This window comes from Crassostrea angulata, unplaced genomic scaffold (assembly GCF_025612915.1).
Source record: "Crassostrea angulata isolate pt1a10 unplaced genomic scaffold, ASM2561291v2 HiC_scaffold_153, whole genome shotgun sequence".
In the NCBI taxonomy this organism is placed as follows: domain Eukaryota; kingdom Metazoa; phylum Mollusca; class Bivalvia; order Ostreida; family Ostreidae; genus Magallana; species Magallana angulata.
Window position 1 is genome coordinate 125,470 of NW_026441708.1, and position 23,521 is coordinate 148,990.

The 23,521-nt window shown below is 36.3% G+C and overlaps 1 protein-coding gene across 1 annotated transcript in view; it reads left to right on the forward strand.

Moving 5' to 3' along the window:
- LOC128169593 (uncharacterized) overlaps nucleotides 1-23,521 on the forward strand; it is a 133,937-nt gene that overhangs the window by 102,062 nt on the left and 8,354 nt on the right. Inside the window, exons 11-16 of the mRNA XM_052835707.1 lie at nucleotides 7,013-8,656; nucleotides 9,147-9,215; nucleotides 10,713-10,922; nucleotides 13,686-13,795; nucleotides 18,383-18,560; nucleotides 18,702-18,827. Of these exons, the coding sequence (XP_052691667.1) occupies nucleotides 7,013-8,656; nucleotides 9,147-9,215; nucleotides 10,713-10,922; nucleotides 13,686-13,795; nucleotides 18,383-18,560; nucleotides 18,702-18,827 (2,337 nt within the window). The remainder of the gene's footprint in view (nucleotides 1-7,012; nucleotides 8,657-9,146; nucleotides 9,216-10,712; nucleotides 10,923-13,685; nucleotides 13,796-18,382; nucleotides 18,561-18,701; nucleotides 18,828-23,521) is intronic.

The following is a 23,521-nucleotide window of genomic DNA, read 5'->3' on the forward strand; positions in this document are numbered from 1 at the left end:
TTGCATGGATGATGCATCTGGACCTACTTAATATGGACTTGAAAGACTTAGATGCTGAATCTGAGTCCTAAATTTCAGATGCTGGAGGAGGTTAAGGTTGTTGGACCAGGTTAAAGTTTTTGTTGCAGGTGCCCTTTGATAGCAATATCTAAGTTACTGCAGGTCCGTACTTCACCAAACTTGTATGGATGGTGTGTCTTATGATACTTATGCACCAGACAGACTTGAGTGCTGAATCTGAGCTATAGGTTTCGGATGCTGGAGGAGGTTAAGGTTTTTGGAGCAGGTTAAAGTTTTTGTTGCATGTGCCCTTTGATGGCAATATCAAAGTTACTGCAGGTCTGTACTTCTCCAAACTTGCATGGATGGTGTGTCTTATGATACTGATGCACCAGACAGACTTGAGTGCTGAATCTGAGCTGTAGGTTTCGGATGCTGGAGGAGGTTAAGGTTTTTGGAGCAGGTTAAAGTTTCTGTTGCAAATGCCCGTTGATAGCAATATCTAAGTTACTGCTGGTCCGTACTTCTCCAAACTTGCATTGATGGTGTGTCTTATGATACTGATGCACCAGGCAGGCTTGGGTGCTGAATCTGAGCCATAGGTTACAGATGCTGAAGGAGGTTAATGTTTTTAGAGCTGGTTAAAGTTTTTGTTGCAGGTGCCCTCTGATGATTATATCTTAGTTACTACTTGTCCTAAATTCACCAGAGCGTCTTATGATACTGATGCACCAGGCAGGCTTGAATGCTGAATCTGAGCCATAGGTTTCGGATGCTGGAGGAGGTTAGGGTTTTTAGAGCTGGTTAAAGTTTTTGAAACAGGTGCCCTCTGATGATTATATCTTAGTTATTACTTGTCCTAACTACACCAGACTTCCATGGATGGTGCGTCTTATGATACTGATGCACCTGACAGGCTTGAATGCTGAGTTTGAGCTATAGGTTTCAGACAATAACAATTGTTATGTATAGAACCAAAGATGAAAGACACTGCTGTGTTTCTGATCAACTTCTGTACATCTGTATCGCACGAGTGATTTTTGTTCATGTGAAATCACGACGCCATTACCAGCTTAGTGGAAAACAAAGTTGAAAGTTATTTTATGGAATGCGTATCCTTTTTTTTCGTTCAGTGCTTGCATTTAATTTACTATGATTTTGTACATGTATTGATTTATAATTTATCATATGTCATGAGTGATTTTTTGTTTATTTATTGCTACATAAATGGCCGAAGTACAAATCACTCGAGTCACCGGTATTATGTGGTTGTCATTAAACTACAGCACACCCATTATATTTAAAAACATGATCTAAAATGTTTTCTTTTCTCATTTTCAATTGGTTTAAAGTTTAACTGTAAATTAATTAACAAATCAAAAGGTATTCTATCAAAAGGGTTTTTCCAATTACAGTAAATAAGACATTAAGGCAAGCTCCCGACATTTTAATCGGATTGTCAGTTACAACATCATTCTTATTTTTTTTTAATTTGAAAAGGATATAATAATATAAATAGTGCCTGTTTGGGAGGGTAACAGTTGAAATTGCCACCCCGAGGTTGAGAATGGTTTTTGAGGGGTGTCAATTTCAACTGTTATCCTCCCAAACAGGCACTATTTATTTTATTATACTGAATGTCAATTTAAAGAAAACTTAACTGCTTTTCTATAGGAATGATTTGAATTCTACTGCGAACTGTACGCGCATCATTTAGGCGCATGTAACAATTCGTAATGTTACCCTTTGCCAAGTGTGTTGCTAACGCTGAGGGTAATAGAACGGATTATCAACTGGGTCTAAATCAATCAGATTTCAGTATTTAACATGAAAGTATAATAAAGTTATATATATCTATATATATATTTCAACCCTTGTTTAACCATAATGTATTTATTTCTAAACATACGCTATTTTTTTAACGCCTCAGGTAACGATTGCTATCTCTCTCTTTCTCTCTCTCTCTTTCTCTCTCTCCTGAGAATCACATAAAGCGGTAAAGCAGTAAAGTCAAGTATGTACCCAATGTTTCAAACATTTCATAAAAACAATCAAGATAGTATTACCACAAATTGTGTGAACATCAATAGTCTACAGTGTTTAAGGAATCGGCCATGCAAGTTTTGTCGAAAACCAAAGAAATGATTACGGTCTAAGAAAGGAAATATTTTTTAAACTGTTTTAATAAGAATGACATAAATCTTAGCATGTGTTATCTTATCCTGTCTAAAAAATCTAGCAAAATATTCAACTTATCTGGTCAGCGATAATCTCCGTCCGTTTTCATTGCAAGACATTAGGTCAATAAGCCGTATATGGAAGTTGCACGCCTATTGCACGGTACGGTATGCTTTTTTGTCCGTCTGGAGGCTGGTCTTGCATAAATTATCTTGCACGCTTTTTGCACGGAGCAGTTCGTTTTGTGAACGGTACAGTTCGCTTTGTGAACGGAACGGTTCGTTTTGTGAACGGTACGGTTCGCTTTGTGAATGGTAGGTTTCGTTTTGTGAACGGTACGGTTCGTTTCTTGCATGGAACGGTACGGTTCGTTTAAGCGGTGTAGTAGCACGTTTCAGGGTCTGTAATTAGGAATTATTGAAAATTTTCAAGAAATTTTCAAAACACTTCTTCACAAGAAACATAAGACCAAAAAAAACTGAAAATTGTGTTGGCCAGTCCTTAGATTGTGTAGATTTAAAGATGTGAAAATCATGACCCATGGGGGTAAGGTGGGGCCTCAAAGGTGGTTCGAATGTTTACATAGGAGTATATACAGCAAATCTTTAAAAAATCTTCCGCTCAAGAACTATTTGGCCAGGAAAGCTGAAACTTATGTGGAAGCATCCTAAGGTAGTGTAGATTCAAAGTGGTAAAAATCATGACCCCGGGGCACAATAGAGGGTTGCATTTTTTACATAAGAATATATAGAGTAAATCTTTAAAGATCTTCTTTTCCGAAACCATTTGGCCAGGAAAGCTGAAACTTATGTGGAAGCATCTTCAGAGGATGTAGATGCCAAGTTGTGAAAATCATGACCCCCATGGGTAGGGTGGGTCCACAATGGGGGGGGGGAGGAGGGTGATGAACTTTTTACATAGGAATACATGTATATAGAGTAAATCTTAAAAAATCTTCTTCTTAGAAACCGTTAGGCCAGATAAGCTGAAACTTATATGGAAGCATTCTCAGGTAGTGTAGAATCAAAGTTGTGAAAATCATGATCCTAAATGAAATAGTAGGGCCACAGAGGGAGGGCAACTTTTTTACATAGGAGTATATACAGTAAATCTTTAAAAATCTTCCCTTCAAGAACCATTTGGTCATGAAAGTTGAAACTTATTTGGAAGCATCCTTAGGTAGTGTAGATTCAAAGTGGTGAAAATCATGACCCCCTGTGGTAGGGTGGGGCCACAATGGGGGGGGGGGACAAATTTTTACATAGGAATATATAGAGTATATCTTTAAAAATCTTCTTCTTAAAACCCATTTGGCCAGGAAAGCTGAAATTTGTGTGGAAGCATTCTCAGGTAGTGAAAATTCAAGTTTATTTGAATCATGATTCCCGGGGGGTAGGATGGGGTCACAAGGGGAGGGGGACAAATTTTTACATAGGAATATACCGTATAACGGGTATTTTCTGCGGCTTGAAATTTTTGCGGATTAACCCCTAAAAAGTATCAAATTATATTCTGCGTTTTCAATTTCTGCGGTTACATTAGACCACAAAAAAAAAAAAATACATATGTTTACCGGATTTGCCTTAGGGAACGTAAACTAGAGAACCAAACTTAGTGTAGCGTTTTTATTTCCGTATTAATACAAAATACTATAATAATTGTAAAATATTAGTATTCATACAAGCATGCAAATTTCTTTTATAAATATTAAAATGACAAGATACAAATACTTCAGTAGATAACTCTATTTAAAAGGAGATCAGTTTTATGCACAATGTAACTAAAATCAACAGACACTATACATGTAGATCACTGTTCACATGATGGAAACTTGTAGCCGACGGCCTCAGCGATCCCGCTTTTCTCAAACCCTTTGTAGATTAGTTTTTTGTCGGATTTGATATCAGCATGAGTTTGGACAAGCCACTCTGCGGACAATGGCTTTAGAAATGAAAGTCTCAGATCAACGGGTGTCAAAGTTTGGTCAGTGTTACCGTTCTCTAGCTGTTTTGATATTTGATTGGCGTACCATTTTTGAAAGCGGTCTTTTAATTTGTCTTTGACGATTTTTTGCACGGTCAAATCCATCGGCTGTAGTCGGTCGGTACAACTTGGGGGCACGAACACAATACATATACCCTTTTTCTTTAAATCATTTATAAAATCTTCTCCCATCTGCGCCCTGAATACTTTAAAAATGCACAATGCTTTCTGTGAGTCAGGAAGTCCTAGACACTTTTTTGTACGCTGAATGTGAGGCATGAGGATTTTTGCGGTATATTCCATTTGCGTAGTACTGTTGGCCCAGTGGTTTGGACTCTGGGTAAAATGCCAAGCCAGGGGAAAATCATACGCTGGGTGGCAAGCTGAAGTTGTCCCCTTGTAAACTACCTGGGCAGGAACAAACTCCCCTGTCAGTGTGCCTGCAAATTAAATAATGGGGCAATTATAATTATCAAGACACTTTTCTTTTTATATCATACAGTCATTAATTACGTAGCTAATCTTTGAGTGCATTGATATGGCAGTGGAGCTGTGAGAACAACACTTACATGGTATTATTAACCGATAAAACAAAACAAACCTGCAAAAACTGCCGTTATCTGGCGCTTGTCGTCTAGCCCAACAATCGGGATCTTCTGAGAACCCTGAACTTCCATGGTCCAGTTTGACACAGGGACATAGTGTAGGCCGGTGTGGTCCCAGTTATAAATAAGATCAGGTGGAATGTCATTTTCTGTGACGGCAGTTTTAATTTTGATTAAAAACTCTGTTTTTATTGCGTCAAACTTTTCATCAGGAATGTGTGTTTTAGCAGTACAGCTTCCGCGGCGTTTAACAAAGTTCATTCGTTGTAACAAAGAATAGGCCCAAGTCTTTGTAAGGGTAATTGGGCCCCCATTCTGCGAGAGAAGTTGCTTGTCCTCAGACATTACAATGCCCATACCCACTGCACGCACTATTGCCGTGTTCACTACCCCCCCAGATTTTCGCAAGTTAGTAATATGAATCTGAACTTGATGATCCATATTGTCTGACAATAGAGTTTTACAGCCACGTTTTTTAGTTTGAATTTCTGTGATTTGGCACTCTTCAGAACAATCAAAGTCTAATATTCTTTTTCTGTTTGTAAGCTCGCGTTTATATGAATCTTTAAAATATCTTGTCGTGGACTCTTTTAGTTCTGGATAATCGGCTTTGAATTTTCTCATAGCTGCGGCCGGTCCATGTTCAGCGGCGTAGTTCCCGATTATGGCTTGGTCCCTGGGTGAATAGGTCGAATATGAACCACGTTTTTTGCTCGAATTTGGTGTTGTAGATTGATCCATAACTTCAGACACCCTTGTGTTACACTCTTGGATCGATCTAGGGGATAAACTTGCCGATAACTGTCCGTTAGGATTTGGAAGAATACTTCCGCGCTTTACATATCTTAAAATCGACATTCTTACCGTGTTCACGGTGAATGAGAACTAACTCTCAAATGTTGTACAAGTGTACTAAATACTGCTTGTGAACTTTTCTCAGATCATTTTTATTTCATACTCGACTAAACACACAGTCCTTATATCTGTTCAGCTATAATTGATATCGCACAGGTAACATGAGATAATTAGGTGTGAAATACGACACAGAGCCCCCTAATAACGGACTGATCACGTTTGAAAATTATAGCTTGTATCTTAAATAGTGTCAAAATTAGTGATTTTTTAAAAAGAATATTTTACGTTTTGAATTTTTGCGGATTTTTCTTATCCGCAAAATACCGCAGAAAATAAACAACCGCAGAAAATACCCGTTATATATGGTTTATAAAAATATTTTTGAATCTTTTTCTAAAAAACATTTGTCTAGAAAAGCTGTAACTTTAGTGAAAGCAACTTCAGATAGTGTAGATAGAAATTTGTTCAAATAAAATTCTTAAGGAGTAAGGTGGGGCCACATTTGGAATCCAGTTGTACAAAGGAAGACATTTTTATTATTCACAAAAGATGAATTGTTATTATATGCTTTTACTTAAATGCAAGCATTTTTACACATCACTGATTTTTAACTGGGTTTTCCGACGGAGAAATCCGGATATTAAAATGGTAAAAATGGTGTGTGTGTTAATGGGCGGCTGCCAAAATTAAGGGTACCCTCATTGTATGGGTAATTCCTCTTACAGTTTTCAAGATAGGAAGTTGTTTGTAGATCAATTGTACATATATCAGAGGTGTGCATATTGCAAGGATTTTGATTTCTGATATTTTATGAAAAAAATACCAGCTTTTGAGGTTATTCATTTTTTGACAAAATATTGCATAGGGTTCTCCCTTTCACTGGATACAGTAGGTAGTGTTTATCAATTCAGGGTTGACATGGATTATGGTTACAGTTTACATAAAAGAAAACTTGGTCTGCTGTCACATTCACAGCTTTTCACTTGTCTAAGATTGGTTGAACTTTGGCCCCATGATGATTTTTCTGCCTCACAAGGGGTTCAGAGTTTGATGTAGGTTTATAATCTGTATTTAAACAATTGTTTATAGGTTTTTTTTGAGAACTGCAATGCTGAATGTGATATGTGACTATAAAATAATCCAGTTAGAAAAGGAACTTGATTATAAACATAAGAAAATCCAGGGGGAAACAGATTTTTTTATACAGATCTACATGTACATGTATTATACCACATTGTCCAGATATTTTTATTATGACTCCATGAAGCTGATTTTATCATGCACATTGTTGCTCAGGTGAGCGATGTGGCCCATGGGCCTCTTGTTTTATCAATTATAATTCCCTTGCTGATTTAGCTGTATTGATAACTAAGTTGGACCATCTATTTTAGAGAAAAACGAAGGGAAATCAAGACCAAAAAGACCATGTCCATTTTGTGGTCAAGTGAAAGGCAGACTAACAGAACATATCAAGTCAAAACACAAAACAGAAGAAAAAGTGAAGCATGCCCTAACGCTTCCCAAAGATCTCAGGGACAGAGCCTTTGACACAATGAAAAAAGAGGGCATTTTTATGGCAAACAACCAGTTGCTTAAGTCTCGTGATGTGGACATGACCAACCTTATCCGAGAAAGAAACCAAGGAAAAAAGAGTTTGAAGGTTTGTTCAACATGCAAAGGGTTTTTCAGTACATCACAGATTTATAAACATATAAGGAAATGTCTTGGAGCTGAAGGATCTACCAATACACCTGTATCATTGTCTACAAGAAGCTTAGTGGATGATTCGGAGTTCACCACAGATTTTAAGGAAGAGGTTTTGGAAAGTTTCAGGGATTCTGACTATGGAGATTTGATACGAAATGATAATTGGATCAAACACTACGGTTACTTTCTTTATGAAAACATGCAGGGAAGCTGTAAAAAGTTTGAAAAAAGGCTGTCATTAAATTCAAAGCTGAGACGATTGGCTCATTTGTTTTTAGAATTTAAAAGTGTTATGGCAGATAGAAAACAGAAAGTTGTAGAAAGTTGCAGTGAGATGTTTAATATAGATTACTATGAGGAATTGAAGCAAGCTATTGGAAACATGACAAGAGACAAAGAAAGCAACAAAATTAAGAATGGTCTAAAGCTAACATTGAAGTACCTGGTGAAAGATGTGTGTGATGCTATGCATGTATACTACCTGAAAAGAAAGGAAAATCAAAAAGCAGCTGATCTTGGAAACTATATGGTAGTCCTCAGCAAATCATGGTCATCCTTCTTCAAGAATGCAGAAGAATCTATAATTACCAAAAGACTTACCGAACTAAGGGCACCCGTCAAGCTTCCCAGTAAATCTGACATTGTGAAACTTCGAGACCACACAAAGAAAACTATCCAGGATCTGACAGGAGATGGGTATTGCTTGCTAGAAAATGCAGACTTCTGTCAGTTAAGAGATGCTCTTGTATCAAGACTAACTCTATTCAATGCAAGAAGAGGGGGAGAACCAAGTAGGATGGTTATTTCTGAATTAGAAGATGCCTTAAGTGACAAATGGGTAGATAAGAGCAGGATAGATTTTGTTAAGGATGACATTGAAAAAAAATTATTATGTGATACTAAAATAGCTTATCTCCATGCTTCCAAAATTGCAAAACTTGTCCCAGTCATAATCCCAACCGACTGCTTAAAAGCACTGAATGTTTTAGTTGATGTTGAAGTTAGGAGAGCAGTAGGAATTAACCCTAACAACAATTTTGTTTTTCCAAATACTAAGAATTCCATGGGCCATGTAGTTGGCTGGGATTGTGTAAATAGAATGTGCCAGGAAGCAGGACTGGAAAAAAGAATGAATGCTACCAGTATGAGGCATTATGTTGCTACAGAATATGCTCTTTTGGATGTTGCAGCACGTGACCGTGACTTATTTTATAAGCACATGGGACATTCTGAGACTATTAATGAAAATATCTATCAATGCCCCCCTGCAGTGAGAGAAATTACACATGTTGGAAGAGTTCTTGGTCAAATGGATGCCATGAATGAAGGTAATTGATTTATTCATTCTCTAAAGGTATTTATTTAGATTATCGGTGTGATGTACACAAGTTTCCTCTACATTAAAAAAGCAAGTTCAAGGTAAAAAAAAACAAATGATTTTTTGCAACAGTTGCAGAGCATGTACTTGAAGTACTAAACACACTAAATTTTAATGTAGCCAAATTTGCAGGGGCAATACACTAGCTATTGTAAACCAAATTTTATTAGTGATTACTTTATTTCGTGACGTACTGGAGATAAATTGGTATGTGACTAATTTTTGCAACCAAAATATATCCAGACCCGGGTTGTTATTAAAACCATACCACAAGTACTGTTAGCAGCGAGAAGTATTTGCAACGGCGAGGCTCTCGCAGTTCTGAAACTTTCTTTCACGTGAATTAAAGTTGGTTTACAGTAACTGTTTCTTGCAGGAAAGATTTTTAATGTAAAAGCATGTTTGCCCAAAATTATTTGCCATTTCAATTTTGTTTTAAGATGAAGCTGATTTGCCAAATAGAAATATTGACTCTGGTGTCAATGATGAAGAAATTGATGCAATAGAAGGTTTGCTGAGTTTTGTTCTTTTTTTTAAACAAAATTAGGAACAATGAAACAAAAACTATTCTTTAACACAGAATTTTGTGAGAAATGATCTGCTTTTTTGTGAATATTTTTAAAAGAATCTTTTCAGTTATTTTGTGTGTAAAATATAAAGAAAATTAGCTGCCCAAAATATATTAAAGTAATCTTTTGAACAACCAAGTGCATTGTCGAATACAATTTAAATGTTGTTTTTTTTGGGGGGGGGGGGGTTTTTTTTTTTTTTAGCTCACCAGAGCTTTATGCTAAAGTGAGCTTTTCTGATAAAAATTTGTCAATTGTCTGTCATTGTTGTTGGTATTGTCGTTGTTTTAAACTTTTCTCATTTCAATCTTCTTCTCCAGAACCACTTGGACGATTTAAACCGAACTTGGCACAAAGCATCACTGGGTGAAGGGGATTCACCTTTGTTCAGATGAAGGGCCACACCCTGTTTAAAGGGGAGATCATTTAGAATTATTAATTTTTTTTGGTATTTTTAAAAAATCTTCTGAAAACTATAATCCAGAAAACTGTATTGAATGAAAGCATCCTCAGTTAATGAAGGTTCAAATTTGTTTAAATCATTGTCCCCGGGGGTAGGGTGGGACAGCAATGGGGGATATATTTTACATGGGAATATAAAATCTTTAAAAATCTTCTTATAAACTATTAGGCCAGAAAAACTTAAATGTGTGTGGAGGCATCCTCAGGTAGTGTAGATTCAAGTTCATTCAAATCATGGTCCCCGGGGTAGGGTTGGGCAACAATAGGGTTTTCAAGTTTTACAAAGAAATATATAGCAATAATCGTTACTTCTTATCTTCTGCCTAAAAACTATTTTGCCAGAAAAGCTCAAATTTGAGTTGAAGCATCTTCAGATAGTGCTGATTTTAGTTTGTTTAAGCATGGTCCCAGGGGTAGGTTAAATGTGAATGTATAGGGAAAATCTTTAAAAATCTTCTTCTCTTAAACCATTTGGTCAGAGAAACTTGTGAGGAAGCATCCTAAGATACTGTAGATTCAAATTTGTTCAAATCATGATCTCCAGGATATGATTGGGCCACCGGGGGGGGGGGGGGGGGGGGGGGGGGTCAAATTTTTACATAGGACGATATAGTAAAAAATCTTTAAAAATCTTCTTGAAAAGTATTCAGTCAAAAAAGCAGTCAAAGCACAGGTTGTGCAGATTAAAGTCTTATCAAATCATTTCCTAGAGAAAAGTGGGGCAACAAAGGGGGGATGTAATAATAGAGAAAAATCTTATTACAAATACTTAAACAACAAAAGGGGCTTGGAATTAACTGTAAAAATATGTGGATAAAAATCAGTAGATATTTAAAAAAAAAATGGAGCAAGTTGTACTGTACTTAATGTCAAGATATTTTAATTTTGATACCGTAATGCTGATTTGATTAATTAAGACTATTGTCGCTCAGGTAAGTGATGTGGCCCCTGGGCCTCATTTTTTATTTTTTGCAGAATTTCTTGGTCTGATGGCAGAGGAAGTTTCAACTTTTCAGTTACTTGATCTTAGCAAGAAAGTAGAAGAAGAGGAAGTCACGGTTGATGTAAAAAAATTGACATCAAAAAAGGCACTACTTCTTGACAAAAATCTCCAAAAAAAGGCAAAGCAGTACTTTACTTCAAGTGCCTGGCTTGCAGTCAAAAATAATTTGAAAATGCTAGAAGGTATGTCATTATGATATATCTTCAAACTGAAAAAAACAATGTTATTAAAGTAATGAAGAAGGTTGAATATTTAAATGAAGAATTGCTCTATTTTTTACATTGTTATACAACCATAGCATTTAAGTTATAAAATTAAGTGTTACATATTGATGATTTTTTTTCTGATGGTGCATTATGAATGGGATTTCTACTGTTTTTGGTCCAGGTTGCTTGTTTTTTATCAAAGGCAATTGATTAAAGTAGTCCGAGTATCGCATAGCTGCAATAATGTAGCCCTATCCGATTATTTATATTTGATGTTTACTGGAGAGGGCTACAATTCCACAGGATCTCTGTGATGCTGCAAAATTAATTTTTTAATGCGACTGACTTCGGTCTAACAATTTCGATTTTATATTTGACTTCTTTTAGACAAAACCAGATAAAACACATCAAGCATGATTACCAGTCGTCTTTTTCAGCAGCCATGACAGTTCTCGCGTGATTGCATGGGATATACGCTTGGAGTTTTGATGGCCTTGATAACGTGAATCACAGTGTAAATAATTGATCTTACCTCGTTCTATCACTAAAACATCGTTTCAGGAAATGGTATATAATGGAAAATTCATATTTATCGCGTTATGTTTAAAATAGGGGAAATCAACGGCCGCCATTTCCCCCCAAACTATCGATGTTTCATGATGGTTTTTATAATCCATACGCAATTTCTTTAATTTTGTGATCGGAAGATAGCACAAAGGATGAAAATTGACGGCTGCCATTTTCCCAAATAACTATCGATGTTTAATGATAATTTATAACCCAAGATTAATGACTGTAATTTCATGATCGGAACATGGCCCAAGCGATATTAGAGTCAAAGTTCTTACAATTTTACTTAAAAAGGACGGCATGATTTACATGGGCGTTATCAAATATCATTTGACACTTCGTAAAGAGTTTCTTATACAACATCGGAGAAGTTGAAGATCATCATACATAGAAAAGAACGGCAACCGAGCTTAGTGCTCAAAAGTAATATTGTTTGCAGATATAAACCAAAACAACATCAAAAGAAATGATTTATTTAATTAATTATAGTAAAACCGTTTGATTGTTGTTTAAATAAATATTGTGAAGAAACGTATGTATGTCCTATATTGTCATTATCAAGTCATACAAATGATTGATGTAATTTTAGCAGAGTCTATATTAAGCATTGTTTATATATTCAGTAGTATTTTCTCACTATATAACTCCATATAGACAAATAGTCAATAACTGTAATATTAGCTCGTCCGAAAAAATATTTTTTTGATATTGACCGGCTAGGAATAATATCTAGAGAACGTTCCCTCTATTTCAAATAATCGCCTCTGATTTGTTGATTCGTAAACAATGACGTAAATAACTCTTCGCAACTCCAAAACAAGGTGACATCATAATAGACAGTCAGTCAAGGCAAGTAAACAACGGACGCGCAATGCGACAGTTTGCTATCATAACGGATATAAGGATTTGCGAATTACTGTGAAGAAAAAAACAGGTAGAACATCTGTATTTTCATTCTTTCGGTCGGCGGAATATCAACAGTGACCGTTTGATGCTGAGGATATTTTGCAAATGAACTTTGCACAAATTTAAATTCGTGAATTCTTTGTTGAGCTGAGAAAATTATGGCGATCTGTTTTCAATTACTTTCTTAAATTTTGGTTTGTTTCTTCATATAACAAAACAAATGTTGACTGTGTTTTCGCTTCGCGTCGGGCAATATTTCGTCCCTCGGGGGCTAATATAATCAATGTTGCCCTCAACCCCAGTCAATATTTGTATAATAACGTTTAACTGCATAACTGGACACAAAGTAATTAAGTTTAATAAAATCAGAATAATATCTTATCTACATGCACTTGGAAACACTCTGTGAAGTCCGACACGAGACAGGTACATGCACACCGGAAATTGTCAAACAAACATTGATCACACGCCGAGTCAACAGGCAGCTGCTTAGGTAATGGCGAATACACTGGCGATATTTAAACTTGTTTGATGCAAGAAATAGTGTTAAGAGAGGATAAATATTTCAATACATGGGAAAAAAAACTAAGAATAACGTATTTCTGATGCAGTACATTTAGTATACTATACACTCATACAACTTGCATAACACGCTATATCGACAGTCACTACTCCCATGGTATCAAGAATCATGGCTTGAAAAAATGGGGTAAAATTTGTGTCCTATGTACAACACACACCCCCCACTTTTGATCAAATTTTGGCTGAAAAAAGTGCGTGTCATACACGCGACATTACGGTATGTAAAGCACGCATTTCAGTCTTAAGGTGGTACAGTAACCTTGCATATCGTGATGTACTCCCTATTGAAATAAACAATAAAGTATGAATATAAAATTTTCCCCCAAAATAATGTTACCTTACAGTGAAGCGCAATGGGTTAGAGCATTTAACTGCATGTCTATAAGTAGAAAATTCAAATCCTGCTGAATTTTTCGAAAATCCTACCAGCCCGTGGACACAAAACAAAGAGTCAATATACTGGGGTTTATACTGATAGCTTTTAAGTGAAATTTACTATATATTTCGAGATGCGAACAATCCATAGTCTGACCTTTAAAAGAAATTCTTGTTAAAATATTCTATGTAGGTTTTAGCCCCTATGAAGTTTTTTTTAAAATAATTTTATTAATTTATTTTCTGACTGGTTATCAGTATTGGTCACCCTTACACCCAAAACATATGGTTTTCATTATATTGCAGGATTGAAGCGAAAAGCAGAATATGCTTCTGGTCAAGGAGTGAGTACTGAAACACCAGAAGAAATGAGAGTTGAAACACCAGAAGAAGTGAGAGACGAAATACCAGAAGAAGTGAGTGTTGGAACTTTTTTTGCTGTTTAACGGAAAAAACAAAAAATTACTCTCTTCCCCCTCTCCCCCCCCCCCCCCCTCCACACACATACACACAAATAAGTTTTGGGGAGTATATAGGAACCATCTTGTCTCTGTCCATCTGTTTGTCTTCAGCCTGTATTCCTCTGTCTGTCCGTCTGTATGTCTGCCAGTTTCTACTTCAGAGTTCAAACCTACCTGTAAGAAATAGTCATGTTTTTGACCTAGGGACATTGGGGAAAGTTCAAGGTCACATTTGGTTATATACCCTAAAACCTTTAAAAATAAGCCTGATTTAATAAAATGCCAGTTTTGAAAATAAGCTTCCTCTTTCTTGCACTGAAAATGGCTCGAAAATAAGCCTGTTTTCAAAAAAAAAAAAACAGTCATGACAATGCCAGTTTGAATCAAAGATTTCAGACTACCGTAAAGTCTCGTGTGTAGCATACTTTGTGTGGATCTATATCATGTTGAGAAAAATCCTGTTGTAACCTAGCATTATGCGCATCCCCAAAAAGACGAAATATTTTAAAAGTTAAATACTGTGGTTTCATTAATATTCGTTGAATACCAATTTTCGTGGATTTCGTTGTTAAGTTTATCCATGAAAATAAATGTTCATTGAAGTGAAATTTCTACTAACATTTTGTATTGATAGGATTCATTTACCACGAATTTACGTATCCTTGAAACTGATTTTGACTTTAACCACGAAATTTGATACCCTTGAATATTACCGTATTTTTCGGGGCATACGCCGGTATTTTTTTCACCGATGCACGAGATTCGGCCTATCCCCCATATCGGCTTATCGTAGTCCCAAAGTTAAAAAATCAGACAGTAAAATCCCAAATCCACTGCTTTTATCCATCATTTATTATGAGAGGTTGTTTTTTTCTATTGTTCGATAGTTGTCTCGTTGATAATTTTCGTTAATATGTAACATAATAAATAATAAAATATACGCGATATTTTCCTTACGATTCAATAAAATATACGCTATATTTTCTTTACAATCCAAAATCAAAAGAATGTCTTTTTTCCATATCCATGTTTCATTATATAAACTAATCCGAAATCGCTCGTGTATGAAACGAGGAAACTATTGTTGCATACTAAAAACAGAAATCGAAACCGTGTAGAAAGTAATATTACGGAAGACTGTGATATAACGAATATTGCAATCCCCGGTATTATGAATGTGTGCAGTTTGGTTTTAAAGTGAAAAAGTGAAATTAAGAATAGAGATTTAAGAATGACATCAAAAGATTGGACACCGTATATCATAATTCAAATCAACCGGCAATAAGGTGAAGCTGAAATCAGTGCATTCAGTACTATGAACAATAAACAATAGTTACCGGTATGTAATGATCTAATCATAAATTGTTTAAAAATTGCTCTTGTACTTATAGTTGGAGCAGATAGTAATATCTATTTTATATAATTGAAATTCTTGATATCAAATAGTTAAGAAGACAGGTACATATAAATGTTTAATTGTACATGTTTATGATTTACCGTAGTCTTAAAACGTTTTTTTCTCCAGCTATTGGTATTAAACAATGAACAAAATGAAAGTCCAATTAAATTATCGTTTATAAAACAAACAATCAATCAAATACAATTTTACATGTTTTTGTTTTAACCAATCAGCAAGGGGGATAAAAAAACAAAGGAATCAATCATTACATCTCCGGTGTTTTGACAGTGGGGACAGTGGAGGAAATTTCAATCCGCAGAATCGTTTAAAAAGGGGGGCACACTGCCATCGGGGTATCACAGTCACCATGCCCCCAGTACAGTCAAGAAGATCTTACACCGCTGGATTCAAGCTGCAAGTTATAGAGTATGCAGAAGAAAACGGAGGGAACCTGGCAGCCCAAAGAAAATTTGGCGTTCACGAGAAGAACATCCGATCCTGGAGGAAACAGAAAGATGCCCTACGACAGACAAAGAAGTCCCAGAAAGCCTTCCGCAGACACGCACCACACTGGCCAGATCTAGAAGACAAGCTTGAAACGTTCGTCATGGAGCAGAGAGCAGCCTGCCGTGCCCTGAACACCGTTCAACTACGACTGAAAGCGGTAGCGATGGCAGAAGAGATGAACATTACAAATTTCCAAGGCACAGTCTCCTGGTGTTTCCGGTTTATGAAGAAAAAGAATCTCGCCATCAGACAACGCACCACCCTGTCCCAGGCCCTTCCAGAGGATCACAAAGAAAAAATTGCCGCATTTCAAGCCTTTGTCGCAGAGCAGACTAAGAAGTTCAACTTAGGCAGCGACCACATCATCAACATGGACGAAGTTCCTTTAACATTTGACATCCCCATGAACAGAACAATCAACGCCCAAGGAGCCAGCAGCGTCACCATTCGTACAACTGGTCATGAGAAAGCCAGCTTTACCGTTGTACTGGGTTGCACAGCCAGCGGTAAAAAACTACCCCCCATGGTCATCTTCAAGCGGAAGATGGCAATAAAAGAGAAGTTCCCACCCGGCATAGTTGTCCACCAGAACGAGAAAGGCTGGATGGACAATGACGTGATGGACTTGTGGCTGGCCAGATGTTTCGTGAAGCGTCCTGGTGGATTCTTCCGGCAGTCGAAGAGCCTCCTGGTGCTAGACTCGATGAGGGCGCACATCAGTGACGTCACAAAACATCGCATCCGTGCTACTGGCAGTGTCCCGGCAGTTATCCCTGGCGGTCTTACCAAGTTACTACAGCCCCTTGATATATCTGTCAACCGATGCTTCAAGGCGGAACTGCGAGTTATCTGGGAAAACTGGATGACGACGGGGGAGAAAAGCTTTACTGCAACAGGCCGGATGAGACGGGCATCTTACAGCACTGTCTGCCAGTGGGTACTACAAGCTTGGAACGCCGTCCCCGACACAGCCATCATCAACGGCTTCATCAAAGCTAATATCGTCGACGCCCCACTACCTGACGAGCTTCCACCGCCAGCCCCTGCCAAGTCAGCTGATGACCTCCCCCTGGCGCTCGCAGCCCTCTTCCACAGCGACAGCGAAGAATCCGACTTCGAGGGATTTTCAGCCGATGAGGATTGAAGAACGTGTAAAGTGACTGTGAATTCTGTGAACTAGTGCTGTACAAGCAATTAGAACGTTGTGCTGTTGAACTTTTTTTTATAAAATGTTATGATGTGAACATGTAGTGCTTTTAGAATGTTTTAATGCTCGTTGATTCATGGTAATAAATTGCATCATCTTGATTTTTGTGATTCTTTCATGGCAGTGTTTGTAGGAATCAGTGGTCTTAATTAATTACAATTAATCTCCTGTTAGTTGAAATAATGGTATTCTGGTGTTGTGTGTATACAAAGGTGTGAAACCCGTGTCTTAGACACAGCCTGTGGGCACAATAAATGATAGCGTAGTGTATACCTCAGACCAACCGTTACACTTTGTTGCATTAACTGTGTTTGTTAGGAATACAACTTTCTTGTAAAACGACAAGTCACTTCTTAAGTAATTTAAAGAAAAAAACATAGTTTAAATATTTTTCAGGGTATTTCCATTTCTCATTATTAATGATTACGGAAGATAACTCTATTTGAAAATGAAACCACGTGTTTGAGATAATGGACGCCATACCCAGTATTTTACGTATAGCTTTCAAAGTATAACTTGATCAAATGAAAATTAAATGTAGCTGTTATCAATGAAATACAAAATGTTTAGAAACATAGTATACATAGTATATTAAACAAGTTCATGGGGGTAGGTGTTGCAATAAAATTATATTATGTGAACTATACCGACAAATACGGAAGAGATCAATCATCCACAAAACACAGACGTGAATGAGCCAGATTGTTCTATTTTTTAAAATTGCTAAAAATATATATGTTTAAGCTAATTAAATAATTATAATTACTCTTTTAACTTTCTATATTGATATTACTGAGAGTGTTTATACCGGCAATGGCTTTCTTTATCAGCGGTCATACTTTCACTATAGTAATCTTCGATTGAAATTCGGCCAATCCCCCAAATCGGCCAGTCTAAGGATTTTTTCTGAATTTTGTCTAAAAATGAGCAATTCGGCTTATGCCCCACATCGGCGTATGCCCCGAAAAATACGGTAATGAAACCACAGTATGCATGATGTGTACATTGTATATTAAATTTGTTTAAAAGTAATAACGTAAGCAACAGCAGTAATTATTTAACTGATATTTAATCCAATTAATTGATCATTGTAAAATAAACATTGTGAAGAAACGTCTGTATGCTGTTTATCAAGTCATAAAATGAGCGGTCTTTTTTTAAAGTGTCCATCAGTATGCAAACCATTTACGGCATAATAGGACGTTAAGTAAATGATTTTTAATTAAATCATAATTATTGCTGATCTTCCTGTAGTCATAGTGTATCTGTTTGTAAATACTCAGAGCAAAAGAAAATTGTTATATGCAAATATACGTTAATCAGTTTTGAGAAGATTTATCTGCAAAGTGAATGTGTAATACTATGTAGCAATTGTTCCATTTTGTTCTTCCTAACATTCAATTAATTAAATTTAAATTCTAATATTTAGTTTTTAGCACCACCTAGGAAAAAAACATTTGAAGAGCATAGTTCAGATTTTCATGAAGAAAGTCTGAATGGTTCAGAATATTTGGAACCTAGTTCTTCACCTCAAGATAGTGAAGATGAAAATACATTTGAAGGTGAAGAAATTACTAAAGAAGAAAGAAACGCACTTAAGGGTATGGGTAAGTATTGAGAAACTACACAAATAAACACTATTTATTTATTAATCACCATCTTGTGATTGCATTTTAAAAAATATACAATTTTCTGATGGAAAAATAGATTGTTTAAAAACTATAGGTCTGGAACTATTCTTATTGAAGGTTCAATCAAGAAAGTCAAACGTCTCAGACATGTATGGTCCTTGGAAGAAGATAAAGCGGTTTACTCCTTCTTCCAAATGGAAATAGAGGATTCACCTGGTACTGGAAACGAAGGAACCTTGAGAGGTGAGTTGGATTCTAAAAGCAGTAGAATTGTGCACGGCCTTTTTAGCTCACCTGAGCTGAAAGCTCAAGTGAGCTATTCTGATCACATTTTGTCCATCGTCCGTCTGTCCGTCCGTCCGTCCGTCTGTAAACTTTTTACATTTTGAACTTCTTCTCTAAAACCGCTTATCCAATTTCAACCAAATTTGGCACAAAGCATCCTTATGGGAGGGCGAATATATATTGCAGAAATAAAAGTCCTATCTGTATTCAAAGCGGAGAAAACCTTGAAACTGTAGAAAAAGGGGGGTGCATTTTTAAAAATCTTCTTCTCAAGAACCACCGAGGCAAATTCAACGTAGTTTAGCATAAATTATCCTTATGGGAAGGAAAATATAAATTGCGGAAATTAAGGGGTACTTCTGTTTCAAATCTGAGTTATTACAAAAATAATAATATAGGAAAGGCGTGTTTCAATCAGTTTAATAGCCTCGGGTTCGGCATCCGGTAAAATGGGTAGGCAAGACTTGACCTGGGCAAAACAAAAGATTGGCAGTTATTAATCTGCCAATCTCATTAAAATTTCAGGATATTTGATGGACTTGTATATTTGTATTCGCTGTGAATATTGCTGCAAAATAATGTGTATTTGGAATAGATGATTGCCGATTTGCCCCGGCTTTTATTTTGCCATGGCCCGGGTTTGCATACCCATTTTACCAAGACTCGTATTCCATACTTCTGAAACGAGGTTCTTTGTTTAAAGCAGCCATGCCATTATACGAAAAAGGGTCGATCTGACTATGATGAATTTGCTTGTTGTGCAACAGTTCGCGTATGAAGGGAAATTTTGAAACATGCAAAATATATTGGTGCCGATTTTGGTAAATCGAAAAAAGTAAATTGAGGCTAAATATTTCAATGCGTTGACAGTTTGCACACATGACGTTGGTATTAGCTTGTTCTGATTTTCGTTTCGTTTTCATTATTTATGCTTTGTAACCTGGAAACTATCGTCTGTATTTCGTGATTTTTACGTATCAAATCAAACAGAGACTTCGGTAAATCAAACACTAAACTGTTTACCTGTGTAAATTAAGCAAAATCTGATGTAGGGGTACTGAAATACAATTCATTCTATCGGTAATTCGGCATTATCTTTTGCGTAATGGTAGATTACTGCAATAGGTTTTGTTGAGATGCTCGGCATTTTCTCAAGTTTATTCAGTTTAAATAGGGTTTTATATCGCTGACGGAAATATGTAGGCATATATGTATATATATGATTCATTTCGATAAAATAAATAGTGTTCTTTATTTGTTATACAGTCACGTAGTGCATGTTGTGTTTAATTGTTTACAATTTTTATTTACTATTAACCATATTTGAGTGTTAAGCTTCGAATTATAAGCAAGATACAGAGATTTGCTCACAATTCTATGTTTGTACACAGATCTTAAAAACTAAAGATTAAAAAAGTAAAAAATTTGTCAATATTTATTAAGAAAATTTTCAAAGTCTGTTCTTCCAGAAACCAACTTTAACAACTTATTGTATTGTAAACTTAACCTTTTTAGCTCACCTGAGGGTTGGGCCACAATGGGGGGTAAAAGTTTAACAAATGAATATATAGAGTAAATCTTTAAAAATCTTCTTCTCAGAAATTAATGAGCCAGGAAAGCTGAAACTTGTGTGGAAGCATCCTCAGGTAGTGTAGATTCAAAGTTGTGAAAATCATGACCCCTGGGGGTAGGTTTGGGCCACAATTGGAGGTCAATGTTTTACATAGGAATAAACAGAGTAAATCTTTAAAAATCTTCTTCTCAGAAACTAATTGGCCAGGAAAGCTGAAACTTGTGTGAAAGCATCCTCAGGTAGTGTAGATTCAAAGTTGTGAAAATCATGATCCCCAGGGGTAGGGTGGGGCCACAATGGGGGGGGGTCAAAGTTTATCAAAGGAATATATAGGGTAAATCTTTAAAAATCTTCTCAGAAACTAATCAGCCAGATGATTCTTCATAATTGTTAAGACTTTGGCCCCAGGACAATTCTTTGGCCTCACGAGAAGGTTCAGAGTTTGATGTATGTTTATATCCCATATATAAACTATTGTTAAGGATCTTTTTGAGAACTGCAATACTCAACATATGATATGACTATTATATAAAAATCATAGTGTTAGAAAAGGGATTAATGATTATAAACATAAGAATATCCAGGGAAAACTGGATTTTATTTATACAGGATCTACATGTATTATTGTACATTGTCCAGATAGTTTGTATTATGACTCCATTAAGCTGATTTTATCATACCTATTTGTCCTCAGGTGAGCGATGTGGCCCGTGGGCCTCTTGTTCTTGCATATTTTATATGTACACATGTAATAAAGGTTTCTGATTAGTAATAAACAATATCAAATAAAGTATAAAAGACTTTTGAAATTGAGTTATATCAATGCATGCAATAAAAAGGTTTACATGCATTTTCGATTAAGTGGATTAAGCTTCTTTTTTTTTTTTGAGCAAAAATTAACAATAATTGCCTTTGTTCAGTAAAAATAGGCTAAGATGGCAAACTTTAACATATGAGATAAATAAGAACTAGTAGGAAATTGTATATTCTTTAAATAATGTTTACATGCTTATCACAAATCATGCAGTGCAATAAACTGCAAGTCAAGTTTACTGATATGGCCAAGTTAAAAGAAATATTCAGTCATCGTTAAAACTGCATAGCTTCTTTGTCTTCACAAACTTCAAGATAATATTGACATGTCTGGTTGTGAGGATGTGTGATTATGCATCCTGATGAACTTACATAAATCAACAGAACAAGTATGAAATTTTTAACAAAATATTTAATAACAAAATAAAATAAAATTCAACAGAAAATTCAACGAGAAAAAACCAAACAAACAAAAATATACAAATTAAATAATGAAATGAAGGAAAAGTCTATATAGTCAGCCCGGTTCCGGTGCACGTGGTGTTTAAGAACCCTCAGGTGAACACGTGGTTACAGTCAGGCTTAGGTATATCGGCAACCACCAGAACTAAGTTGAAGTACATGTAGAAAGTTCACATGCTGCACGGGTCTATCGAGGCTTCATTAGACGCAAGTTTTCCTTGGAAATGTAAATAACCCATGGCCTCGTCCACGCTGATTGGAGGTTTCTTTCAATAAACTCAATAAACAGAATATAAGTTTTCAAATGACACAAATTATATAAATATCAAACTTTCACAATGTTAAGTTAAAGCACGTATCTGCATTGACGATTATAAATTGGTAAAACTGCGAGGATCACCCTCAGGTATAAATTCATAAGTAGTTTTAGAGATGTGTCGAAAGGGCCTCCGTAGTTCACTCACTCACTGTAGAACAGCGGTCTCTATAAATTATCCCATGAAAATGGAAACGGCTACTCATAAATACAGGAGCCGGAAATATTTCAGCACCCAAGAACCCTCCTTCCCTGACAGGTATTGACGTTCTGTAGGGACGGGGAAATTTACAGCAAAACAAGGCAGAAAAGACCCTAATAAAATAAACAAAAAGAAAAACATACTACCGAAAACCTATTCAAACACGTGTGGTTAAAACGTACAAAAATGGGTTGTTTAAATACCTGATGTTTTTCTAAAACAGGCCCCTGAGCACTAGACGGGATGACGACCACGTCTATCGGCTGATGTTCCCGGGTACTACCCGTGCATACTTTTACCAACTATTTAAGGTATCAACGAGGGGCTCCCCACAGGATTGATATGTTACCACGGTAACCAAGGGTCAAAGTATTAAAACAAGGGGCTCTCCAAAGGATAAACCGAAAAGGTGAACCAAGGAGAATTATAATTATACAAAACGAATTTTAGTTTGTTACATACCTCCCTCTTATAAGACTAAACAACATTTAGTCCACCCAAACCAACAAACTAAAATTGAAAATAAACAAACGCAAACTATATACAAATGCATTATATAAATCCATATTTATCCAGACACAAAGCTATAGCATATAATTAGTCAATCGCATCATCCGAACACATTCTTGACAAAGAGTCTGCAACTGAATTCTGTGTACCACGAATATACCTAATCGAGAACACAAACTCCTGCAAAAGAAGACTCCATCGTAACAATCTTTGATTAGATAGCTTTGACCTCTGTAACCACTGCAATGGTGCATGATCAGTCTCGATTTCAAATGGTTTACCTTCTAAATACACCCTGAGACTCTGAACCGCCCACACAATAGCTAGGCACTCTTTTTCTACCACAGCATAATTTCTCTCAGCAGGACTGAACTTTTTGCTTAAAAAACAAATTGGATGCTTACCATCTTCAAACTCTTGCTCTAGTACTGCGCCTGCACCGTGTGCGCTTGCGTCTGTGCGCAAAATAAATGATCTGCTAAAGTCTGGACTTCGAAGAACTGGTTCTGATAGTAACTTACCTTTCAACTCTTTGAAGGAGTGATCAAGGTCGTCTGTCCATTTGATCTTGTTGGGCGTTCTCTTTCTCGTCAGGTCTGTAAGCGGAAGTGCTACTGTGGCAAAGTTTGGAATAAATTTCCGGTAGAACCCAATCATACCTAGAAAAGACTTTACCTTTTTCTTTGTAGTTGGAATCGGAAAGTTTTGTATGGCTTCTACTTTCGACATCATCGGTTTTATTTTCCCACTCCCTATGGTATGACCAAGAAAACAAA